General features: G+C 41.0%; 1 protein-coding gene across 10 annotated transcripts in view; it reads right to left on the bottom strand.

Annotated features, from left to right (window-relative positions):
• LOC137660261 (protein transport protein Sec31A-like) overlaps positions 1–20,125 on the bottom strand; it is a 129,140-nt gene extending 109,015 nt beyond the window's left edge. For 9 of the 10 annotated variants that reach the window (XM_068395020.1, XM_068395016.1, XM_068395019.1 and 6 more), the window contains exons 1-5: positions 20,051–20,125; positions 5,151–5,362; positions 4,735–4,924; positions 4,252–4,382; positions 3,921–4,023 (exon numbers count right to left, since the gene is read on the bottom strand). In XM_068395020.1, coding sequence (XP_068251121.1) covers positions 3,921–4,023; positions 4,252–4,382; positions 4,735–4,924; positions 5,151–5,353 — 627 coding nt within the window. In that variant the 5' untranslated portion in view covers positions 5,354–5,362; positions 20,051–20,125. Of the gene's footprint in view, positions 1–3,920; positions 4,024–4,251; positions 4,383–4,734; positions 4,925–5,150; positions 5,363–20,043 lie in introns of all 10 variants that reach the window. The other variant, XM_068395011.1, reaches the window with a different exon arrangement.
• Positions 20,126–22,393: the final 2,268 nt, after the last annotated feature.

Here is a 22,393-nt window from a genome sequence, read left to right as displayed (position 1 = left end):
TAGTGTTGATTTCAATACGCCTCTTATCAACCTGCGAAACAATATGAGGAGAGGATTAGAACCAATTAATGGAATACAGTATCCATACCAAAGGGATATTAACCACCCATTCCTTGGCTCCATAAGATTGCCACCTTGCCCTATGGCTTGATATGCATCCCCCAACCTCGTGACAGCAAGTTGGGACTGCATGTCTCATCGTCCTTTTGTCTCCACTTCTATCTCGTTCCGTTCTGGGCTAACCACCTTGGGTTTGAATGGGTCGACTTGCATCTGGGTTTCTACAAGAGGAGGTATAAGGAGGGACCAATTTTCCCCTCTGAATCAAAGATAGCTTCTTTGGCCAACTTCAAAGATGCTATTGATTTTGTAAATTTAGGATTTTTTGCACCATTGAATGAGACAGCTCTGTGGAAAATGTTGTCCTGTACCAATTTCCTTAATTTCTCTCTTCCACTTCAATGGGAGGGAAGAAAGCTGAGCTCTTAAGAATGGAAGTATTCCTTAGGGACATAGCCTCCAGCTGGCCATTCTGCAGAGTCAACTTCGTTACCACCAAATTTCTCATTATAAGACCCAGTTGTCCACTGATTAGTAACTGGTGAGCCAAATAGGTAACTGTTTTATCCCTGAGAGAACTATGTCAGTAAAGTCCTTTTTGTTCAAAGGCTCTGACAGATCCTGAAAAGAGAAGATGAGTCCCACTACACCCCACTAGTAGTCAAACCAGGACATGGTCTGGAGGTTCACCATGCCAGCCACTTCCCTGTTGGTAGACTCTGAAGCAGAGAAGATAGTAGGCTCTGACCTGACTTTCCAACAATAACCCTGGTGTCAGGGGTGTAACTGCAGCATCAAGTTGAAAAAGACTGGTTTCCTGCTAGGGGTAGAACCCTATCATGCCTGCTAGATCCAAGAATTACTTCTCCTATAGACTTGCAAGTCTGCATTTTCAATTTTTTCAAGAGCTAATTCCAACCAGAGAAGTTCCCACAAGGGTTCTGAGACCTGTGACACCCCAAAACAAGCAGTCAACAGAAGTTTTGCCTGATTTGAATTGTGCCCTAGAAGCTTCCTCTACACTGTTCACTTGTCTGACAATAGCAAGAACTTTCCTGAAGGTTGATTCACTAAGAGGTTTCTGTCTTTGCTGAAGCAGGCCCTAAATTAATTGGATGCAAATCTCTTGACTCGTCTCCCGAAACTGGTATGGGGAGTAGGAACAATATAATAGTTGTCAAGGTTCGATCCGTCATTTTCCCGATTCTAACAGAACCTGACCATTATTCCGATAAGGAGGCAGCAATAGTCAAGGGGCTATCTTCCCTAAAAAATCTGATACCCTTTGATCCTGCGAGCCTTGGTTGCCTGGTTGAAAACTCTTATCACTAAAGGGCTAGCATGTTTAATTCGGAAGGAACTGCAGAACAAATTGACCTTTCATGGATAGGAGAGCTGAATCTTTATGGGACATTAACACAAATTTTAGTGTGCGAGCAGGAGCCTCAAACTCAGAAGCCAGTTCTTCCTCTTAAAAGCACATGTGCGTTGGGACTGCAGAATCACTTCATTCGACTTCCAAGGAATATGTGCGCTGTGAAATGCTCTTAAGAATGCATATTCAACTCCCACGCCAATTTCTCATTTGAGAAGTGGGAGCACCCATGGGTGCAGGCAAGACAGAAACCACTTCATCAGCAAGTTCTTCATCAGTAGGGTGTGAGTGCTCTGCAATTGGCTTGCGTGCCTTAGTGTGCACAGGAGATTGAGTTTGAAGTTCATGGAGCACATACGTGCACCATGGTACATGTTGGTACATGTGCGAGGCCGAGGACCAACTGAAAGGGCTACTTCTTCAGGAGCGAAGTAATATCTGGGGCACGCATGTGCAATAATGAGGATCTATTTCAAGAGCTGGCTCTTTTTCAGATGTGTTGGTATGCTTTGGAGCATGTGCATGCATTCTTGGCAAGCATGCAAGGATGAATTATATCACTATCTACATCATCTTCAGAGACATAAGAGTGCTCTATGACAAGAGCGTGTGCTTTCACATAAGAGTGAGTATGAGGATCCACCACAAGATCTGCTTCTTCATAAGAGCATAAATGCACTTTGGGGTGCTTGTGCACCTTAGTGTGCCTCCACTTAGGAGGTTCAACCCCATATGATTTTTCATTGGAAGAATGGAAGAATAAATAAACTCTTGCTGTGAGAGCGCCTTAATGTGCATGCGAAGAATAGGGTTAGTCTCATCAAAGAACTCTTCTATGGAAGAGTGAATGTGCTCTTTAGCATGCATTAGTCTTCATTACTTTATAAAGATTTGTCTCTATCTTCTTGGAAAGTCACTGTAGATCCTGCCTCGGAATGGAAGAGAGCTTGTTTTGTGCTGTCAACTGGTGACTTTTCTTATTGCTTGTGTGAATGGAAGACCACTGGTTGGGCACAATAGAAGTGCTCCCTTTTCCCCTTCGGGAGGTGGGTAGCAGCAGGAGACTATTTCCAAAGGAAAGGTCTATATGGCCTTGGGAGCGGAAGGGTGAAGTACCCGCATCTTCCCTTTCCCTGTTGTTGTCATATCAGGAGCTGACAGATCTACTTAGAGTTAGGAGCTGTCATCAGCTACACCAATAGTTAGGGCCATGCTGGAGGGGGGTGGGGGTCACATCAGGCACTAGACCTGACACACCAAAAGTGGCAACAACAGGAGACTGATTAACCCCAGCAAGGACTTCCTGCAGTTTCTCCTTGGACGGAATGCCCTACAGGGTTAAAGAAGGCCACAGCATCTTTAGAGCCAAGAACGTGGAGTCATCAATGTGAGGCACATTACAAAATGAAGGGCTGGGTCACCTGATCCACAAATGGAAACAGCTAAACCCACCACACACTCCACTAGTGGATCTAGTGGATATGGAAGACCTGGGTCTTTCTGCTTCTTTGATGACCGGTCCCCAGAAGATGAAGGGTCCAGGGGTAAAATACTTAAGGGTGAAAGAACATAGCTAAAAGATTCCTTTAGCATAGAAGAGGATACCAAAGGTGAAGAGTTATGCTTTGCCTTCTTCCTCTTTTTTCCGTATACTTATCCACATCCCTTTAAAGAAAAATACCATAAGCAGTCATGCCACCTGCAATGAGTCAGAATTTGGGTCAACGTTACTCTTACTCATTTAGGTTCCGCAACTTTGGCCAACAATTCCAGTTCCAAGGCAATAGTGAATGTTGTTTCTCCAATAAACAACACACACACCATAAAAAATAAAGAGAGAATATATTGAAGCAGCCAAGTTAGGGAGACCAAAAGTAGATCCATACCTACTGTTAGGCTGCTGGAGTCTGTCTAGCTTATTGGTGTACTGACGGGGTGGAGAGGAATTCCTCGCAACCCGACAGTAACTACCAACACCTCATTATGATTTTTAACAGCAGAGATTATAGCTTCACTGAAATCATACTCCTATTAAAAGACAAGGATTCGCATCCGTGTAGGAACAAATATTTGTACTACATTAGCAAATATTAGGGGTCTGATACAGTATAAATTATTATACAGGCAGAGAAAAAAACCTACATGGTATATATTTTATAACCAAAATTGTTTCCTAAATAAGTTTGATTTTCAACCTTCTTATGCAATTTCAAAGTTTTCTTTCTTTTCCAAAATAACTATTTCCCTTAGGCTTTAAATAAGAAAACCTTGTGTGTTTGGTGGAATCATTCTACAAATAATATCGCTTTGCATTGAAAGAGAAATAAAACTTTTCATAAAGGATGTTCAAAACATTCCTAGCCGACTGCTAAACAAAACATTACTGAAAAACTACCTTGAAACATACTGTAGTTCAGAAAGGAGGGGATTTCTATAAAGAAAAAAATATATAACATCTAGATCCATTGGATATTTATTTACTCACCCTTGATACAGTATCTGATATTGAAATGATGGAAGTTTGTTTCCTTAGGTCCCACATAACACAATGACCAGCATATGTTGATGCTAAGATATGTGCAACTTGTCTGAAAAACAATAAAAGACAGTCACTCGGTACACCATACAATTAAAAAGTTAAAACCAACTCTAAGAGCAAAAATATAATGACGACCTGGCAGTTGAAACTTTATTCAGCTTTTACCATCATAATATTTTACTTACTACCTACAGTATACAAGTTTTGTATATTTACGTAACAAAAAGAAATAAAAGTTAAAAACTTTTTGCTGGGTTTCTGATGGTATCAGTCTCACCTGTTGAATGATACACAGCTAACATCAGCATTTATTGCTGGTCTTTTCCCAGGAGAGTTTGGAGTGTCTAATTTGTTGATATCCCATACAGAAATTTCACATTCGGAAGACCCCGATGCAATGAGATTTTTCTGAAACAAAATTAAACTAAATCAAAATCCTACATATTGTATCAAAATTTTACTCAACATTTAGAAGTAAAAGACAACAAAGAAGTTATCAATGGACATTGATATAATTCTTTATAACAGCAGACATAAGTTACTAACCATGACTGAGGTCCAACATTTTACAATAAAGAAGCTACATCTTCAATGCTAATAAAAATTGTCTTTTATAGATAATTAAGAAATTGGTAAACAATCATTAAAGTTACAAAAAAAAAAAATCAAATCTGAAAAACTTAAAAAACTTCCATGATGAAATGCTGAAGTTGCACATCCACTTTATAACCAATTATTCCTTTCCATTAAGGAGACTTACCTGAATAGGGTTGGGCGAAACAGTGAAAACTGGACCAGCGTGCAACCCTTCTGTCTTCCCCACCAAATGGTCAGCTTCCCCAGCCAGCAATTTGGCAGCATCATAAATATAGATGGATGCATTGTCACATCCACCATAAATAAAGCCGGATGGCTTACCTTCCGCAACACTCCACTGGACAGAATGGAACCTAAATGCAAATAAGAAGCCTCTCATTTTACCGTATCCAGATGCATTACATCGTTAGTACTGTATATCTTTAACCGCTATAACGCTCTTTATACAAATATTCCCTGGGCTGATTTTGCCATCATACATTACTTGTGAACTAAACATTCTTTAATTCATAACGACACAGCATCAGCTCTTCTAAAACCTTACGACTTGATTACCAGGACAAATAAAGCCTCACTTACCTTCCTGGCGATTCCACGGAAGCAGCAACTTTCGTTTCAAGATTAGACTGGGCAATATTCAAATTGTACAAATTGAGAGTTGAGCTAGTACTAAAACTGGCATCCAATTGCTGTGCTGCTGTTCCGCTGGCCAAGTACACAGGTAAGACATCACTTGGGGACCAGGCTATGCTGCCTGTCCCTATTATTTCTTTCACCTTCATTTTTGGCACCTGGAAGGAGAAGAGACCACCTTAGTTTTCTTGGTCAAATTTCAACCGTACCTTGAAACTTAGAAGATAAGCCTTAAGTTCAGTTTTAATATCCAAAAATTTTATTAATGTTTCTCTACCCTTTATGTAACCAATCTAGGATCAGTATAAATCAGGTTTCAAAGAATGGGCATCTAAAAGTGAAACTGTATGATATACAGTAGTGTCTGGTTTTTAATAAATTTTGTAGTTGGATTAGGGTTGCTAAACGTCCCGTTCTTCCGGGCCATGTCCCAGATTTGATCATTTTGTCCTGTCCCACATCGACCCTTCTGGGATACCCTTAATAATACCATAACGTTATATTTTTTAATACTTTATAACGATTCTTAGTTGGAACTTTGTATCACAGAATTTCAAGAACAATATACAGGAATGCTTTTTTTGTGCCATTACTTATATATTTAGCCTTCCCGCTCACAATGCTAATGTTAAGCGTGTATTCTCACTCATGAATATCCAGTGGACTGACAAGCAGAAACAAGTTGGATGTGGCCTCTGTAGAAGCTATCTTACAATGCACATGGAACTTTATTTTCATTGTAAAGAATTTTTTGGCAGATGACCTCTTTAAAAAGCCAAATCATCCAAGAAACCCAAAGAATCAAGATTTGAGTTCTATTTTCGTTTATGTAAATTTCTTATTTTAACCCTTTTACCCCCGGGCTATTTGGAAATTTCCAACCCTTAACCCCCAAGGGGTTATTTTTATCCCATCACATTTTGCAGTATACTTTTTTTAAATTGCTCTAACAGGCTTAATTTTTGTCATAGAGAGGTCAGGTTGGTCTCATTCTCTTGAAAAATGCCTGAATTTTCTCAATAAATTATCAAAAATGTGAAAAAAAAAATTTTTATAGCATTTTTTCGCTAGGACGTACCGGTACGTCCATGGGGGTAAAGGGATGGCTTTTGTGAAACGTACCAGTACGTCCTTTGGGAGTAAAAGGGTTAATTTATACTCTTCATACAAATGTAGAGTTAATTTAGTTTCAGTATTGTTTGTATTGATTATTAATTTTCCAAATTACTCCTTTTATAATTTTCCATTTTTTATATCATGAATTTTCCAAATTACTTTCTTTTTTGTCTTTATATAATGACTTATACCCCATCAAAATTATTCCTTCATGTTTTTTTTTATGATGTGATAATTATATCAATGTTATATAATACTGTACTGTAGAGTATAATGGTCAGGCTGTGTAAGTAGGCATATATTTATACATATGGTGAGTAATTTCAAGTGACCCAGATTCCTAATCTTGTCATCTGGTAACCCTAAGTGTGATGTAACTTATATATATAATGTATGCAGAAAAAAAAATGAGGGAACCAATAACTCCTAAAAAATTTTAAAGTATCTAATCTAACTGCCTATATCCTATAATCATGAATAACTCCAGAAAAAAAAAAACTGTATTTGTGTGTGGATAGAAAATATAAACAATGCACTAATCTGAAAGAAAAGAAATGCATAATTCATTATATGATCACTCCAAAATCATATAATTCATACTTGACAACAGCAATGGTACCCAAACATTATTTATTGAAAGGTCATTGCTACATAAAGTAACCTAATACAGTATAGCCATTAGTCTCTTAGTCTATTGTAATTACTTATACATAGTATATACACGAGTACACTTTTAGATTTTCTTGCCATACTTACAGGCTTATTGTGTACAATATCTAGCAAAGTATTCTTAGAAATTACATTTAGTTATATCTCTCTCTTTATTCTGTTTTACCTTACTCAGACCTTACATAAGAAACCTTTTTCAATATCAAACTTACCCGGTGATCATATAGCTGCATCCCTGCTGCCCGACAGAAAAAACCTACGGGCGGAATACGCCAGCGATCGCTATACAGGTGGGGGTGTACATCAACAGCGCCATCTGTCAAGTAGGTACTCAAGTACTCGATGTCAACAAAGAACCAATTTTCCCTCTGTCGTGCCACAGGCAAGACCTACTAAATACGCCGTCCCTAACTGGATTTGTTTTCACAACGATTTGGTAAAGTACACTATTCCAGTTTTGAGCTTTCGCTATGCAGGGGTTTTATCTTCATTTCAAAACTTGAACTCGTTTTGGATAGATTTAATTATGGTGACGAAGAGAGTATGGACTCTCTTTCACTTTTAAATGGCCGACCCTTCCCTTAGACGGAAGTGTTGGTGACGAAGAGAGTATGGACTCTCTTTCACTTTTAAATGGCCGACCCTTCCCTTAGACGGAAGTGTTGGTGACGAAGAGAGTATGGACTCTCTTTCACTTTTAAATGGCCGACCCTTCCCTTAGACGGAAGTGTGTTTAGGTTTTTGGTAATTTTGCTTAACAAGTTATAGATCTATTTATTTTATATCTCTCCGCCTTTATAGGCCTCTTCGATTAACTTTCCATTTATTATAAACTTATAAAAATTAATTTCTATGTTTGTTTATATGCGACCTTCCCTAATAGTAGGCGGTCCTTACTTGGAACCGAAGTTAATTAACATTGAGCCCGTCATATCGTATTTACCTTTTAAGAATTTAATACTTTTTTAATTTTAATGTTTTATGAAAGAATTTCTTTGATAGTCTCGTACTGTTTTCAAAGATGAACTAACGTTTAGTTTAGTCTCCGCAGTTGTTGACGTTCAGGACGTTCAACATGCGCTCTATCGTTACGATAGAGAGAGAGTATTTCACGGTTTCACGTTGCAGTAAGAGTAAACCGATTCTAGCGTTTCGTTCATTCTTTCTTAGCTTAAATGGTTTAAATTCTAAATAAAGGAACTTTTTATTTGGGAAACCTTTCAGTTTTTTCCTTTAGCAAATAATATGTTTTAACGATATATAATTGGGCTCTTCTCTCAGGTTCTAAGTCAAGAGAGAAGAGAGAGAGAGATAGAGACGGAGGGAGAGAGAGGAGAATAAACGTTTCGTTCAAACGGGTAACGTTGTTCTCGTTTTTTACTCTTCTCCCTAGTCGCTGTAGGGGAAGAAGGTAAAACGTTTCTAGAGTTTTATTCTTGTTCCCAGGCTTTATGCGGTGAGAGATTTTAAACGTAGTTTATTTGATCTAGTGTTTAGTCTCTTTTCCAGCCACTGAATTCTTTATCTTTAATTATGTTTTTCTGTTGCATTGTAAAACTGTTTTCGCAATTACTACCTTTTAATGAAGGATAGGATTGCGTGTTTCAGGTAGAATTCTGTTAAAGTTTCGATTTCAGTGAAATAAGTGCAAACAGAAAATCAAAAGTGATAAAGTGATATGCGCAAAGTGTTACAGTGTTGCGTTCGAGGGTTCGTCTGTTCGTGCCAGTTGTTCACCTAGTCCGGGACCTCTTACAAGCTCCCAAGCCCAGGGGAGAAGTAATGTCGAACGACTTATGGGTTCCACAGGCCTTGATCGACGAACAGACGTTTCCCTCCGTGGTTTCGGGTGTATCTACACACGTTGCCGACGTGATCGCCCCACCCACACAAAGACGAGAGAGCCCATTTATTCCTCGTCTGCGGAAGAGGTTTCTCGTAGAAACCATGGACCAAATCTTGCAGCTTTTTAAGTGCAAGTCGGTCCCTTCCGCGCAAGTCCAACGGCCTAGGTGTAGCCACTGGGTCAGTTCGGACTCGCTGCAGTCATCCGACGACTGCACACCTCCCAAGAGAGGCAAGGTGGTACCGCAACAGGCAGTAACTCCGTCTGTTGCCGCACCAGCTGTTTTAGACCCTCAGTCACAACGGACAGTAGCTCCGTTTGTTGCCGTTTTTTTTTAGACCCTAGTGGTCTTTACTGCAGTCTATGCAGACTCAGTTAGCTGCGGTTATGCAGGAGTTTCGTGCGGAGAAGGTTTACACTGCTCTCGTTAGCCTACAACCTGCCACGGTTGTGCGGCCAGCTCACGCTGAGGCTGCCTGCTCCCACACTCCGGCTGCGGAGAGCTCCACCTCCGATGCGCGATCGACCCTGCCAGACGCATGTTAACGTTAGCCGACGTGCGGCTCCCTCCGTTAACATGCGTGAGCTACCGCATCAGCAGTGGGAAGGTGGAGTCAAGCTGCCGTGTTTTGACGCGATGCGTTAGTTTCCGCAACCCACGGCAGTCCCCACCACGCACCACCACTCCGCTTTGGTTGTTGCCTGCTCCCACACTCCGACTGCGGAGAAGGTTGCCGATGCACCCGTTGGCCTACAGCCTGCCACGGTTGTGCGCCCAGCATGTCTGCCTGCTCCCACACTCTTGTTGTGAGAGCTCCTCCACCCATGCGCAGTCGACCCTGCCAGACGCATGCTGACTCCCACAGACACACGGAGCACTCCGTTGCCGTGCGTGAGCTACCACAAGCTGCCGTGTTTTGACACGGTGTGTCAGCCTCCGCAACCCACTGTGGTTACCGCCACTCGCCCGCAGCAGACTAGTCAGTCAGGAGTTGAGGCTTCCCCACACAGCTTTGGTTGTTGCCAGCTCACAGACTGTCAAGCAGTTACATGACGTTGCCTTCTGGTCTGCTGCTAATGCACCAGTGCTGTATGTCCTCACGCACCTGTTGTGGTTGACAGTTCAGTTTTTGACAGTTCACAGACTGTCAAGCAGTTACATAACATTGCCTTCTGGTCTGCTGCTTATGCACCAGTGAAACCCTCACTGAGATAACCTAGCTTTTCTCGGACATGGTTCCTGTAGATGAGAAAGTGCTGTTCTCCCTCCTTCTGATATTCCCTTGAGGACTCTGTCATTTGGAGAGGAGCCTTAAGCTGCTTAGCCTCCTATGGACTTTAATTAAAGCATAACATGCTTCCAGGGATGGTAAATGGTTCCGCTTCAGTCGCTAACCCCGTCTGTTGCCACACCTGCTCCCATAGACCCTAATGGGCTTTGTTGCAAGACATGCAGTCCAAGCTTAGTCCTTGATAGAGGATTTTTTACGGAGAAGAACCTTCTAGCCAACAACCTTCCTACCGGTTGGTTGTACGCCCTGTTGACTCTGAGGTATCCTACTCACGTCCGCCAGTTGAGATGGTTCCTCCACCGGTGCGACCCAGTGTGGGTTGCCAGTCGCACGTTGACGTTAAGCGACTCTCGGAGGTGGTTGTGGACGTTCAGTGTGTCACTAGGAAGACGTTCAACAACCAGCAGAGGTGACTTGTTGTGACGCAGTGCGGCAACCTCAGCAACCCGGTAGGGGGTTGTCTGCACAACCCAGACAGTCTAGACAGTTTCGGGTTGTCGCTGTTCTTCCTCGCGTCCCCATGGTTGACAGTTCACAGACTGTGCAGCAGTACCATGATCTTGTGTCCGGCTCCGTCACGCATCCACCAGTGCGACCGGATTCAGCGAGTCAGACGTTGCCCACTCCGTTGCCGTTTCCTCATCAGTTTCGGATTAGGAACCCTCTGATGAGGACATGGCTGAACTAGACGATCAACCCCCAGCCCTGCTATCCATCCAGAAGATGCTGAAGAAGGAACACGGCCCTGTCAGGCTGTGGATGAGTCTGGTTAGGACACTGTCATCCGTGGTTCAATTGGTGTCACTTGGAAGACTACACCTCCGTCCTCTTCGGTATCATCTAGCTCTTCACTGGATAAGGACAAGACGCTAGAAGCGGTCTCGATCCCGGTTTCCGGAAAGATAAGTCTGGTCTGACTTGATGAAAGGACTTTATCAACCTTTGAAAGGGTCTTCCCCTGACTGTTCAGACTCCCAACCACGTTCTCTTCTCAGACGCATCGGACGTAGGCTGGGGTGCGACCTTAGGCGGTAGGGAATGCTCGGGATTATGGAACTCGAGTCAAAGGACAATGCATTTCAACTGCAAGAAGCTTCTGGCAGTACGTCTGACCTGGAAAAGCTTCAGGTCTCTCCTTCAAGGCAAAGTGGTGGAGGTGAACACGGTCAACTCCCTGCTTTGATGTACATCTCCTAGCAAGGAGGGACCTACTCTCTGACATGGTACGAGTTCGCAAGTGACCTCCTCTCCTGTTCAACAGGTCTAGACTTTTCTCTAGTAACGAGTTTCATCCAAGGCAACTTGATTGTCTTAGCAGATTGTCTCAGTAGGAAGGGACAATAATTCCAACATATTGGACCCTCCACAAGTATGTATGCAAGAGACTTTGGGTCACCTGGGGCCAGCCAACCATAGATCTCTTCGCAACCTCGATGTCCAAGAGGCTCCCAATACTTTGCTCACCTATCCCGGACCCAGCAGTAGTTCTTATAGATGCCTTTCTACTAGATTGGTCACATCTAGATCTATATGCATTCCCTCCGTTCTAGATTGTCAACAAGGTACTGCAGAAGTTCGCCTCTCACGAAGGGACAAAGTTGACGCTAGTTGCTTCCCTCTGGCCCGCGAGAGAATAACTTACCGAGGTACTTCGATGGCTAGTAGACGTTCCCAGAACACTTCCCCTAAGGGTGGACCTGCTACGTCTGCCACGCGTAAAGAAGGTACTCCAAGGCCTCCACGCTCTTCGTCTGACTGCCTTCAGAATATCGAAAGACTCTCGAGAACTAGAGGTTTTTCGAAGGAGGCAACCAGAGCGATTGCTAGAGCAAGGAGAACATCCACCCTTAGAGTCTACCAATCGAAGTGGGAAATCTTCCGAAACTGGTGCAAGTCAGTATCCGTATCCTCGACCAGTACCTCTGTAACTCAAATAGCTGACTTCCTCTTATATCTGAGGAAAGAGCGATCTCTTTCAGCTCCCACTTTCAAGGGTTACAGAAGCATGTTGGCATCAGTCTTCCGTCACAGAGGCTTAGATCTTTCCAACAATAAAGATCTACAGGACCTCCTTAAGTCTTTTGAGACCACGAAGGAGCGTCGTTTGGTTACACCTGGTTGGAATTTTGACGTGGTTCTAAGATTCCTTATGTCAGACAGGTTCTAACCACTTCAATCAGCCTCCCTTAAAGATCTCACCTTTAAGACTCTTTTCCTGATATGCTTAACCACAGCTAAAAGAGTCAGTGAGATTCATGCCTTCAGCAAGAACATCGGATTCTCATCCGAAACGGCTACATGTTCTACATCTTGGTTTTCTAGCCAAACACGAGCTGCCTTCTCGGCATTGACTAATATCGTTCGATATTCCAAACTTATCGTATGGTTGGAAATGAACTAGAAAGAGTATTATGTCCTGTAAGAGCTCTTAAGTTCTATTTTAAAACCTTTACGAGGCCCGTCTGAAGCTTTATGGTGTTCAGTTAAGAATCCATCTTTGCCTATGTCAGAGAATTCTTTATCCTATTTTATCAGACTGTTAATACGAGAAGCTCATTCCCTTCTGAATGAGGAAGACCAAGCTTGGCTGAAGGTAAGGACACACGAAGTTAGAGCTGTCACAACTTCCGTGGCCTTTAAACAAAATAGATCTCTGCAAAATATATTCGACGCAACCTATTGGAAAAGCAAATCAGTGTTCGCGTCTTTTATTTTAAGAATGTCCAGTCTCTTTACGAGAACTGCTACACTCTGGGACCATTCGTAGCAACGAGTGCAGTAGTGGTGGGGGCTCCACCACTACAATTCCCTAATTCCAGAACCTTTTTAATCTTTCTCTTGAAATATTTTTGGGTTGTCCGGAAGGCTAAGAAGCCTTTCGCATCCTACTTGATTTGGCGGGTGGTCAAAATCATTTCTTGAGAAGCGCCTAGATTAGAGGTTTTGATGAGGACCTTTAGTATGGGTTGCAACCCTTCATACTTCAGCTCCTAGGAGTCGCTCAGCATCCTATGAGGATCGTGAGGCTCAGTAAGGAAGACGTACTTAAAAAGGCAGAGTAATTGTTCAAGTCGTCTTCCTTACCAGGTACTTATTTATTTTATGCTTGTTATTTTGAATAACTGCTAAAATGAAATACGGAATACTTAGCTCATAATGTCAACTTGTAATGCTGGTCTCTACCCACCCCCCTGGGTGTGAATCAGCTATATGATCATCGGGTAAGTTTGATATTGAAAAATGTTATTTTCCTTAGTAAAATAAATTTTTGAATATACTTACCCGGTGATCATAAATTAAAGGACCCACCCTTCCTCCCCAATAGAGAACCAGTGGGACAGAGGAGAAAATTGGTTCTTTGTTGACATCGAGTACTTGAGTACCTACTTGACAGATGGCGCTGTTGATGTACACCCCCACCTGTATAGCGATCGCTGGCGTATTCCGCCCGTAGGTTTTTTCTGTCGGGCAGCAGGGATGCAGCTATATGATCACCGGGTAAGTATATTCAAAAATTTATTTTACTAAGGAAAATAACATATTTGGAGAAAACTTGGTGAGAAACTTTATATCAGTATTGGTGTATACTTCAGGAATGTGAGTACATTACACCCAAGAAGAAATTAACAAAACACAATGTGATAAAGAACCAATGATTCATTAAGAGTATCACATACAGTACTCTATATGCAATGGGGAAGGTCAACAGAAAGAGATTTCATTATTCTTACCATTACTTGCAACACATTCGTGTGAACCTACCACATGAATTGTAAAATGTTATTTTCATTATAAAATAAATTTTTGAACATACTTACCCGGTAGTTATATATATATAGCTTACGTCCCTGACGTCACGGCAGAAAATTCAAATCTCGCGCCAATCGCCGATTGGATAGCCAGGTGTACCACCCCTGAGCCCTAGCGAGGTACCTAGGAACCATTCTAGGAACCCTCATATATTCCATGCCTCTAGTCTCTTAGAGGGGAGGAGGGTGGGACTTTAATTATATATAACTACCGGGTAAGTATGTTCAAAAATTTATTCTATAATGAAAATACCATTTTTAAACATAAGACTTACCCGGTAGTTATATATATAGCTAATTAACACCTTTGGTGGAGGATTAGAGACAGCTAGTATATCTGGAATTTTTCTCAAGAGTTAATTAAAACAAACTTAAGGGTTCGTACCTGATAAGGAAGCTGACTTCAATGATTCTCTGTCTCATTATGTCTGCTAGCCTTATGAGATCCAGCGATCCTCCCAGGGGCTGAAGATCTCGTAGGGACTGTCAAACCGGTGTATATACCTCATTATGAGAGAACCTCCTCCAATAACCAGTTCCGGGTGCTCTTCAAGGAAGAAAATTGACCACCTGATTAAAATCAATGATTTTGGAAGACTGACACAGTCTCCACAAACAACCATAAAAACAAATAAAAGTTCCAAGAGAAGAAAAGGTTATTGGGATTATGGGAACGTAGTGGTGAATCCTTCACCCACTACTGCACTCGCTATCACGAATGGTCCCAGAGTGTAGCAGTCCTCATAAAGAGTCTGGACACGATTAAAATAGTGTGAAGTGAACACAGATTTACTCCCCCAAAAGGTTGTGTCCATAATACTCCACCACAATCTATTCTGCTTGAAGGTCATTCAAGTTGTTATAGTACTAACCTCATGCGTCTTGACCTTAAAAACTTGAGGCCAGTCTCACTGTAATGTATAAGAGCCTCTCTTATAAGAGTCTGATGAAGAATGAAAGGACATTCTTGACATCTGATAACGAGGGCTTCTTAATCGAGCACCAAAGAGCTTTCGACTTGCCTCGCAACTCTTTCATACTGCCTGGGTAGAACTTCAGGGTTCTTACTGGAAACAGGACTCTCTCCAACTCCTCGCCAACCATATCCGAAAAATTCGGAAACTCAAAAGCCTTAGGTCAAAGTTGAGAAAGGCGGTCATTCCTTGCGAGAAAGCCTAACTGCAATGAGCAGATAGCTTTGTTATCTCGAAAGCCAACGTTTTACTAAACGTAGGAATTAACCGATTCTTTTAGATGTCACCGGACTAACAAAAAAAATAGTTTTCATTGAGAGGTCCTTAAAATGAAGATGAAAGCAAGGGCTCAAGCTTGTCACTCATAAGGAACCTCAGGATTGAGTCCAGGATCCAAGCTGGTGAATCCTGGTTGTTTGATGTTTCAAACAAGTTGAGACGTTCCTGTAAGACTTTATCAATCGAAAGGTCCAAGATACTGTGTCTGACAACAGTCACCAACACACACCTGTATCCTTGATGGAAGAGGATGAACAAATGAGCTTCCTTCGAAGGTAAAAACAAAGTCAGCAATCTGAGTTGTAGAGATACTGGAAGAGAAAAACAGAGTTGACTCTGCATCATTCTCTAACGCTTCCCACTTGGATTGATAAATCCTGGTGGTAGAAGTTCTTATTGCACTTGTAAAAGACTTAGCTGCCTCTTTCGAAAACGTCTAGATCCTGTGAGGTTTCAAAAGGCTGAAGGTAGCCAGAAGAAAAGCTTGGAGACTAGAAGGGTAACTTTCCAAGAGAGGTTGTTTGAGTAAAACTACTCTTAATGGAAAACTTCTAGGAGAGTCCACCATCCATTCCAGTATCTTTGTGAACCATCCTCTTGAGGGCCAAAAGAAGGCCACTAAAGTCACCTGGTCCCTTCGTGTGACACAAACTTTTGTGTCACCTTGTAAGGAAATAGAACGAGGAAAACGTACACATCCAGATTGGACCAGACTAACAGGAAAGCGTCTATGTGGACTGCTTCGAGATCTGGCACTGGAGAGCAGTAAGATTCTAGTCTCTTTGTCTGTTAAGTCACGAATAGGACTATACTAGAACGACACCAAAGTCACCACAGATTCTTGCAGATTTCTCGATGGAGTGTCCATTCTCCAGCTGAGACTGTTCTTCCAGAAGTTCTTCTCTTTTCTAAAGAACCTTGTTAGAAGGAATACATTCTTCTCCTTAGCCCAGATGAGAAGACTCCTCTCAGTCCCGAAAAGGAACCTCGAGTGGGTTCCGTCTTGCTTGGCAATGAAAGCCAATTCTGTGGTGTGATCGGCATAGACCTGCACCACTTTATTCCAAACTGACCCTTCAAAGCTTTTTGAGAGCCAACTGGACTGTCAACAGTTCCTTTGGGTGATGAGGAAGCTCTTCTGATCCTCTGTCCAAAGTCCCGAAGTTTCCAACTGTCTAGTGTTGCTCCCACCCCGAAACCGAGGTGAGGAGACACAACACAAGGTCTAAGATCCTCTGTTCAAAAGGGGTGACCTTCCGGAAGTTTGACTGGATCGAACCACCACTGAAGGCAACTTCTTATAGCATCCTAAAAGAGATGCATATCGACTCAAGACTTTCTCCTTGTCCCAAGATGATTGAGGTTGAAATGGAGAGAATAAAGATAACTCACATAAGGATCATAGCTTCTAGCTTCTGACTGGCCGGGAATCGAACCTTGGTCCAGGAAAACTAGGATGAACAGTGACATAACAATGGTCACCAAGAAAGAATCAGTCTACCCAGTGAAAAAAAACCCTCCCCAAGAAGAGAGGTTTCCCAACACACTCATCCACTTCCTCGCAGAACACTTATGTATATTAGAAAGATTGAAGTTTCAAGAAGGCTTGCTCCGTTTTAAGAGGAGGCGTAAAAGCCCGAAAAAACTTGACTCTGAATCACCATCCTTAAATAAAGTATTTTTTGTGATAGTGTCAGAAGATCTAACGGAAGTAGTGACGTTGTGTTTATCAGGATACATGTATTTAAGGTCCTGACTCCTGGCGTCAAGGAAACCCAGATCACCGCCTATGTCGCCGCATTGCACTAAGGCTAGACGCTCAATAAAAAACTTTCGTGATCAAAGAGATCGGAACTAAGGCATCCTTGATCTCGACATTCGATTCGACTAGTGTCACCACGAAGTCAGAGGTTCTCATGTTCAATGTCATGCTTCCTTCAGGATCTCCGACGCCGAGCGTCCTGAAAGACGGGGCGCCGAGCGTCCTGAAAGACGGGGCATCGAGCGTCCTGTAAGACGTGGCGCCGAGCTTCCTGCAAGACGTGGCGCCGAGCTTCCTGCAAGACGTGGCGCCGAGCGTCTTGAAAGACGAGGCGCCGAGCGTCCTGTGAGACGTGGCGCCGAGCTTACTGCAAGACGTGGCGTCGAGCGTCCTATAAGACGTGGCGCCGAGCGTCCTGTAAGACGTGGCGCCGAGCGTCCTGTAAGACGTGGCGCCGAGCGTCCTGTAAGACGTGGCGCCGAGCGTCCTGTAAGACGTGGCGCCGAGCGTCCTGTAAGACGTGGCGCCGAGCGTCCTGTAAGACGTGGCGCCGAACATCCTGGAAGGAGTGGCGCCGAGTGTCCTGTAAGATGTGGCGCTAAGCGTCCTGGTGTCAGAAGAGACTCGTCTAGTTGACAGGAATACGCAATTCCTCTGAAAGGTTCAAAGTTATCTGAAAATCCTTCATGAAGATCGTAAGAAAGAGCTTTGATAAATCAATCGTCCAGTTACAGGGAGGCTCTGATGTCTCTTGAGTGCAGTATTCTGCAACATTTAGCAAAAGTTTAAATGTAAAGCCTGCCTCTTAAACTCTTCTCTAGAACTGTGAGAGAGATCTATTGGAGCTAAAACTAAAGGAGATTTTCCTATGAAAGGAAATTGTAATCCTCCTTCAGAAGATGAAACGATCTCCGCCATCATGTTAAAGAGTAGGTTCGTAAGTTTTACAGTAGGGGGAAAAAACACCCATTCCTACCTCTGTTAAGATACAAATGTAGTTAAAGCACTAACACTCAGTAAAAATAAAATCCAACCAGCAAAGGCTAAAAATAAATTGTACATCACCTAGAAAACTGTAATATACACGTTATAGCGAGTGAAAAATCCAACATCTTGCCGCTAGCGCGGCAGGGAATACGTGAGGGTTCCTGGAATGGTTCATAGGTACCTCGCTAAGGCGCAGGGGTGGTACACCTAGCTATCCAATCGGCGATTGGCGCTAGATTCGAATTTTCTGCTGTGACGTCAGGGACGTAAGCTATATATATAACTACCGGGTAAGTCTTATGTTTAAAAATGGTAACATAATAGTGCAGTGGTTCTTAACCTCTTTTTACTGCCACGCCCCCTTCAGTAATTGATACTTCCCTTCAAGCCTCCTCTCTATCCATAAACTGTAGAAGATATTTCACCTAGCTTTTATTGACAGCATTAAATATACTGTTGATTTTAGTCATTCTCTATGGAGAGAGTAAAAAGATTTTAAAATGCAGCTTCACAAACATATTTCCTAACCCTTGCATTTGTTTTATAGTGAGATTAATGAACTTAAGAGTACTATGACTGTCACAAATTGTAGAGCGCAATCACTGAACTCTGTTATAGATCCCATGTTTTAAGTCTGATAAAGGACATGTGGAAAGCTTATTGGCAACAGTATTTTCCAACACAGTGGGGAAATCCACAAAATCTAACAATTCAGCATATTGACAGAAACATTGCAATACTTGCCGAGGGCTGGGCAGTACCACTTGAGCGATCATTAGAACAAGGTACTCGTCTGAGAGTATCGGGCTGTGTAAAGTGTATTCACGAACGTTTTTGTAATAAAGTGAAAAAACTCATGTTCTGATGTCTCATTATCCGTTGACATGGGACACGTGGACCAAAACAGACATGATACAGAATTAGGCCTATTACGTATTAACCAACTTTTTTGTAATGAAGACATATCTATACCTTTTTCAAGGACTTACGCTCCACTATACTGAACAATGCTCGCTTGAATAGGGTGGCTGGATGAGCACTTCAGCTCCTGGACTTAGCTCGGAGGAACAGTACGTACAGTAAATCAACGGAATGATGTCACCCCCCGGGCAAAAACTTGAACGATAATACTTCCAAGAAAAACGATAGAATTAAAACGTACGATAGCATGGATCCGGTAAAACAGATAATCATCATATTTGTAATGTAATTTTTTTTTAATATAAATTGTCTAATGTATAAACACCCGCCATTCCAAACCTGATGTTCAAATTCGGTGAAATATAGGCATGATGAATTAATCATTTAATCCCAAATTTCATAGTTTTAATTCGATATTTTTTCTCAGGTACACAATGCCTTACACAGACAGCTGACCAGTTCTTAAAACATATTAAATGTTGCTTTTGGGAATATAAATAAGCCCACCGTGGGTTCACAAATATTGTTCTAATAAGCAGATAAAAAAAAAAGGTTTCAAAATAGGTATACTATAACAAGGGCTAAGGAAACTTAACTTTCACTACTACTGTACTATAGTCTATTCTTATGGTATTATTGTACTGTATTACAGGGTAATGTAACCTAGGAAAAAACTACTTATTTCTATAGAAAAAAGGCCCGTTCTCTTCAAAAAGGGCAACCCTGCCAATCGGTACAATTCTGCCTCACTAAAAAGAATTGACTATAGTATTATTATGATGAGGCTAATCAGTAACACATCAGGTCAAGTATCATGACCATCCATACGTGTACAAAAAAATCAGCTGATCGCTACTATTAAACACTGGGCATACTAACCTACCCTATAATCTACCACAGATGTCAGAGAACTCTTAATATCACGACGTTGAAACGTGGTCAATGTTAGCCGTTAAGAAAATGACAAGTCACAACTGTCAAAAGATACGGCAAATCTCTGTACTCAGCAGATAAGAAAAAAATGAAGAAAACAGCTGACCTTAATTTTCAATGCCCAACCCAAAGTGGTTAACCTATTATACTGTCAAATGCTGAAACACAGAATACAACAAAATCATTACTGTCAGTGGGTATTTAATTGTTAAAGCAATTAATTTATAGAGTAGTAATGACCAGGGACTTACAACTCACCAAATACTTGACACAAGGGTTGACGGCTTGAGAGAAACAGCCACACAACCTACTCCTACGACCCTCTGATGTCAACTATTTCTACGTGGCGTATTCAAGGAGGATAGGAAAAGTTATCTTTTTCTAGAAACTCATCTGGTTTTAATAATTTTATTGTTTACGTTCCATAAGGCGATAGACATCAATCAGATTTATTTAAAAGTTATATTAATACCCAAGATTTACAATGACATCTATTTACAATTTAATCACTGGGCTCAACATGAAAATACAGACGATAACACTCGTGAAATAATATTGTTAATAATTACGAAATAAGGAATAAAATCAGACTTGGTAAAGTTAAAATTCTTCTTTATTGTTAATGAATAACTTCTCATGGTACTCTTTATATTTTTTTTGTCATTATGATAACAGTTACTTACAATTTAAAGGGGTTGTTGTCCATTACTTTCTATAGTAGCTGTAAATTTGTAATCGAATATATATGTTCATAAAACAATCTCACGATTTAAAAAATATTGAAATATGAATAATAGGTAACTGTAGTCTCGTCTTCAATAGGCCATGGATGAATAAGAGGTTTTTGCCTTCATTCTTAATGGCACTTGTCACGATATGGCAAGGGACATGGCAGTCTGCTTCGATGCATGGATACTCGACTTTCCCAAAAAATCACAATCTCAAAATTTTTTGTATTTCAAATTTTGTTATTTGTATGATTTATTTAGATAATTCTTTTATAGGGACTATATCCTCTATCGTATCTCAATATAATAAAGTCGAATTAATATTTCACCAAAACACAGCTTGTGTTTACCGGTGTCATTTGCTTTATACAACCCACCAAAATATCTTGTAAGAGAACAATGTAATGAGCTATCTTTAATATGGACAAATATTCATCAAATAACACTTTAAATAGTTATTTGTCCATAAATTCCTTTCTAAGGCTTTTCTTGTTTAGAGTCATATAACTTAAAAGAAGATTAGCATAAGTAAAACGTAATATAAGGACAGCTTAAGATAGTTGGATTGTTATTATTATTATTATTACTAGCAAAGCTACAACCCTAGTTGGAAAAGCAAGATGCTATAACCCCAAGGGCTCCAATAGGGAAAATAGCCCAGTGAGGAAAGGAAATAAGGAAAAAAAATGATGAGACTAAATTAACAATAAATCATTCTAAAAACAGTAACAGCGTCCAAACAGATATGTCCTATATAAACTATTATCAACGTCAAAAACAGACATGTCATATAAACTATAAAAAGACTCATGTCAGCCTGGTCAACATAAAAACATTTGCTCCAACTTTGAACTTTTGAAGTTCTACTGATTCAACTACCCTATTAGGAAGATCATTCCACAACTTGGTAACAGCTGGAATAAAACTTCTAGAATACTGTGTAGTATTGAGTCTCATGATGAAGAAGGCCTGGCTATTAGAATTAACTGCCTGCCTAGTATTACGAACAGGATAGAATTGTCCAGGGAAATATGAATGTAAAGGATGGTCAGAGTTATGAAAAATCTTATGCAACATGCATAATGACCTAATTGAACGACGGTGCCAAAGATTAATATCTAGATCAGGAATAAGAAATTTAATGGACCATAAGTTTCTCTCCAACAAATTAAGATGAAAATCAGCAGCTGAACACCAGACAGGAGAACAATACTCAAAACAAGGTAGAATGAAAGAATTAAAACACTTCTTCAGAATAGATTGACCACCGAAAATCTTGTAAGACTTTCCCAATAAGCCATTTTTTGTGCAATTGAAGAAGACCTAATGTGTTTCTCAAAAGTAAATTTGCTGTCGAGAATCGCACCTAAAATTTTAAGAGTATAGGGAAGAAATGCTAAGTTATCTAATAGACTGAATAATTACGAAGTGTTAAAAAAACCTTTAAAGTCCTAAATTGATTGAATGAAATAGATACTAGAAAGAAAAGGTCTCATAATTTATAATAAGCGAGAGTAGCCTACATGATATAGTTTGTGGTAACCATGCACTATGGGGAATGAAGTTTAATGTGCTGCTGGACTATTTGTCCAAATGCACGGGGAGTGTTATGGAAGTTACTCGTACATGGTATTCATCCATGATTTAGTAATTAAAATATGAAATCGCCATCTTACCAGAGTGGTTCAATTTCTGAAACCGTCTTCTATTGAGCCAGTATAGTTTTAAGATCTTTTTTTATAATTCTTTTTTTCTTTTGTTTTTATTAAATTATTGGTTATATCGTCTTTGTGTTCTACAAATCATTTACTGTATATTTTGCAACAGCATTTACTGAAACAGCATAGAAACTTCGCGCCTCCTCCTAAAAGGT

This window comes from Palaemon carinicauda, chromosome 20 (genome assembly GCF_036898095.1).
Source record: "Palaemon carinicauda isolate YSFRI2023 chromosome 20, ASM3689809v2, whole genome shotgun sequence".
NCBI lineage: Eukaryota > Metazoa > Arthropoda > Malacostraca > Decapoda > Palaemonidae > Palaemon > Palaemon carinicauda.
The sequence above is the reverse complement of the archived record's forward strand: the minus strand, read 5'-3'. Positions and strand labels throughout refer to the sequence as shown.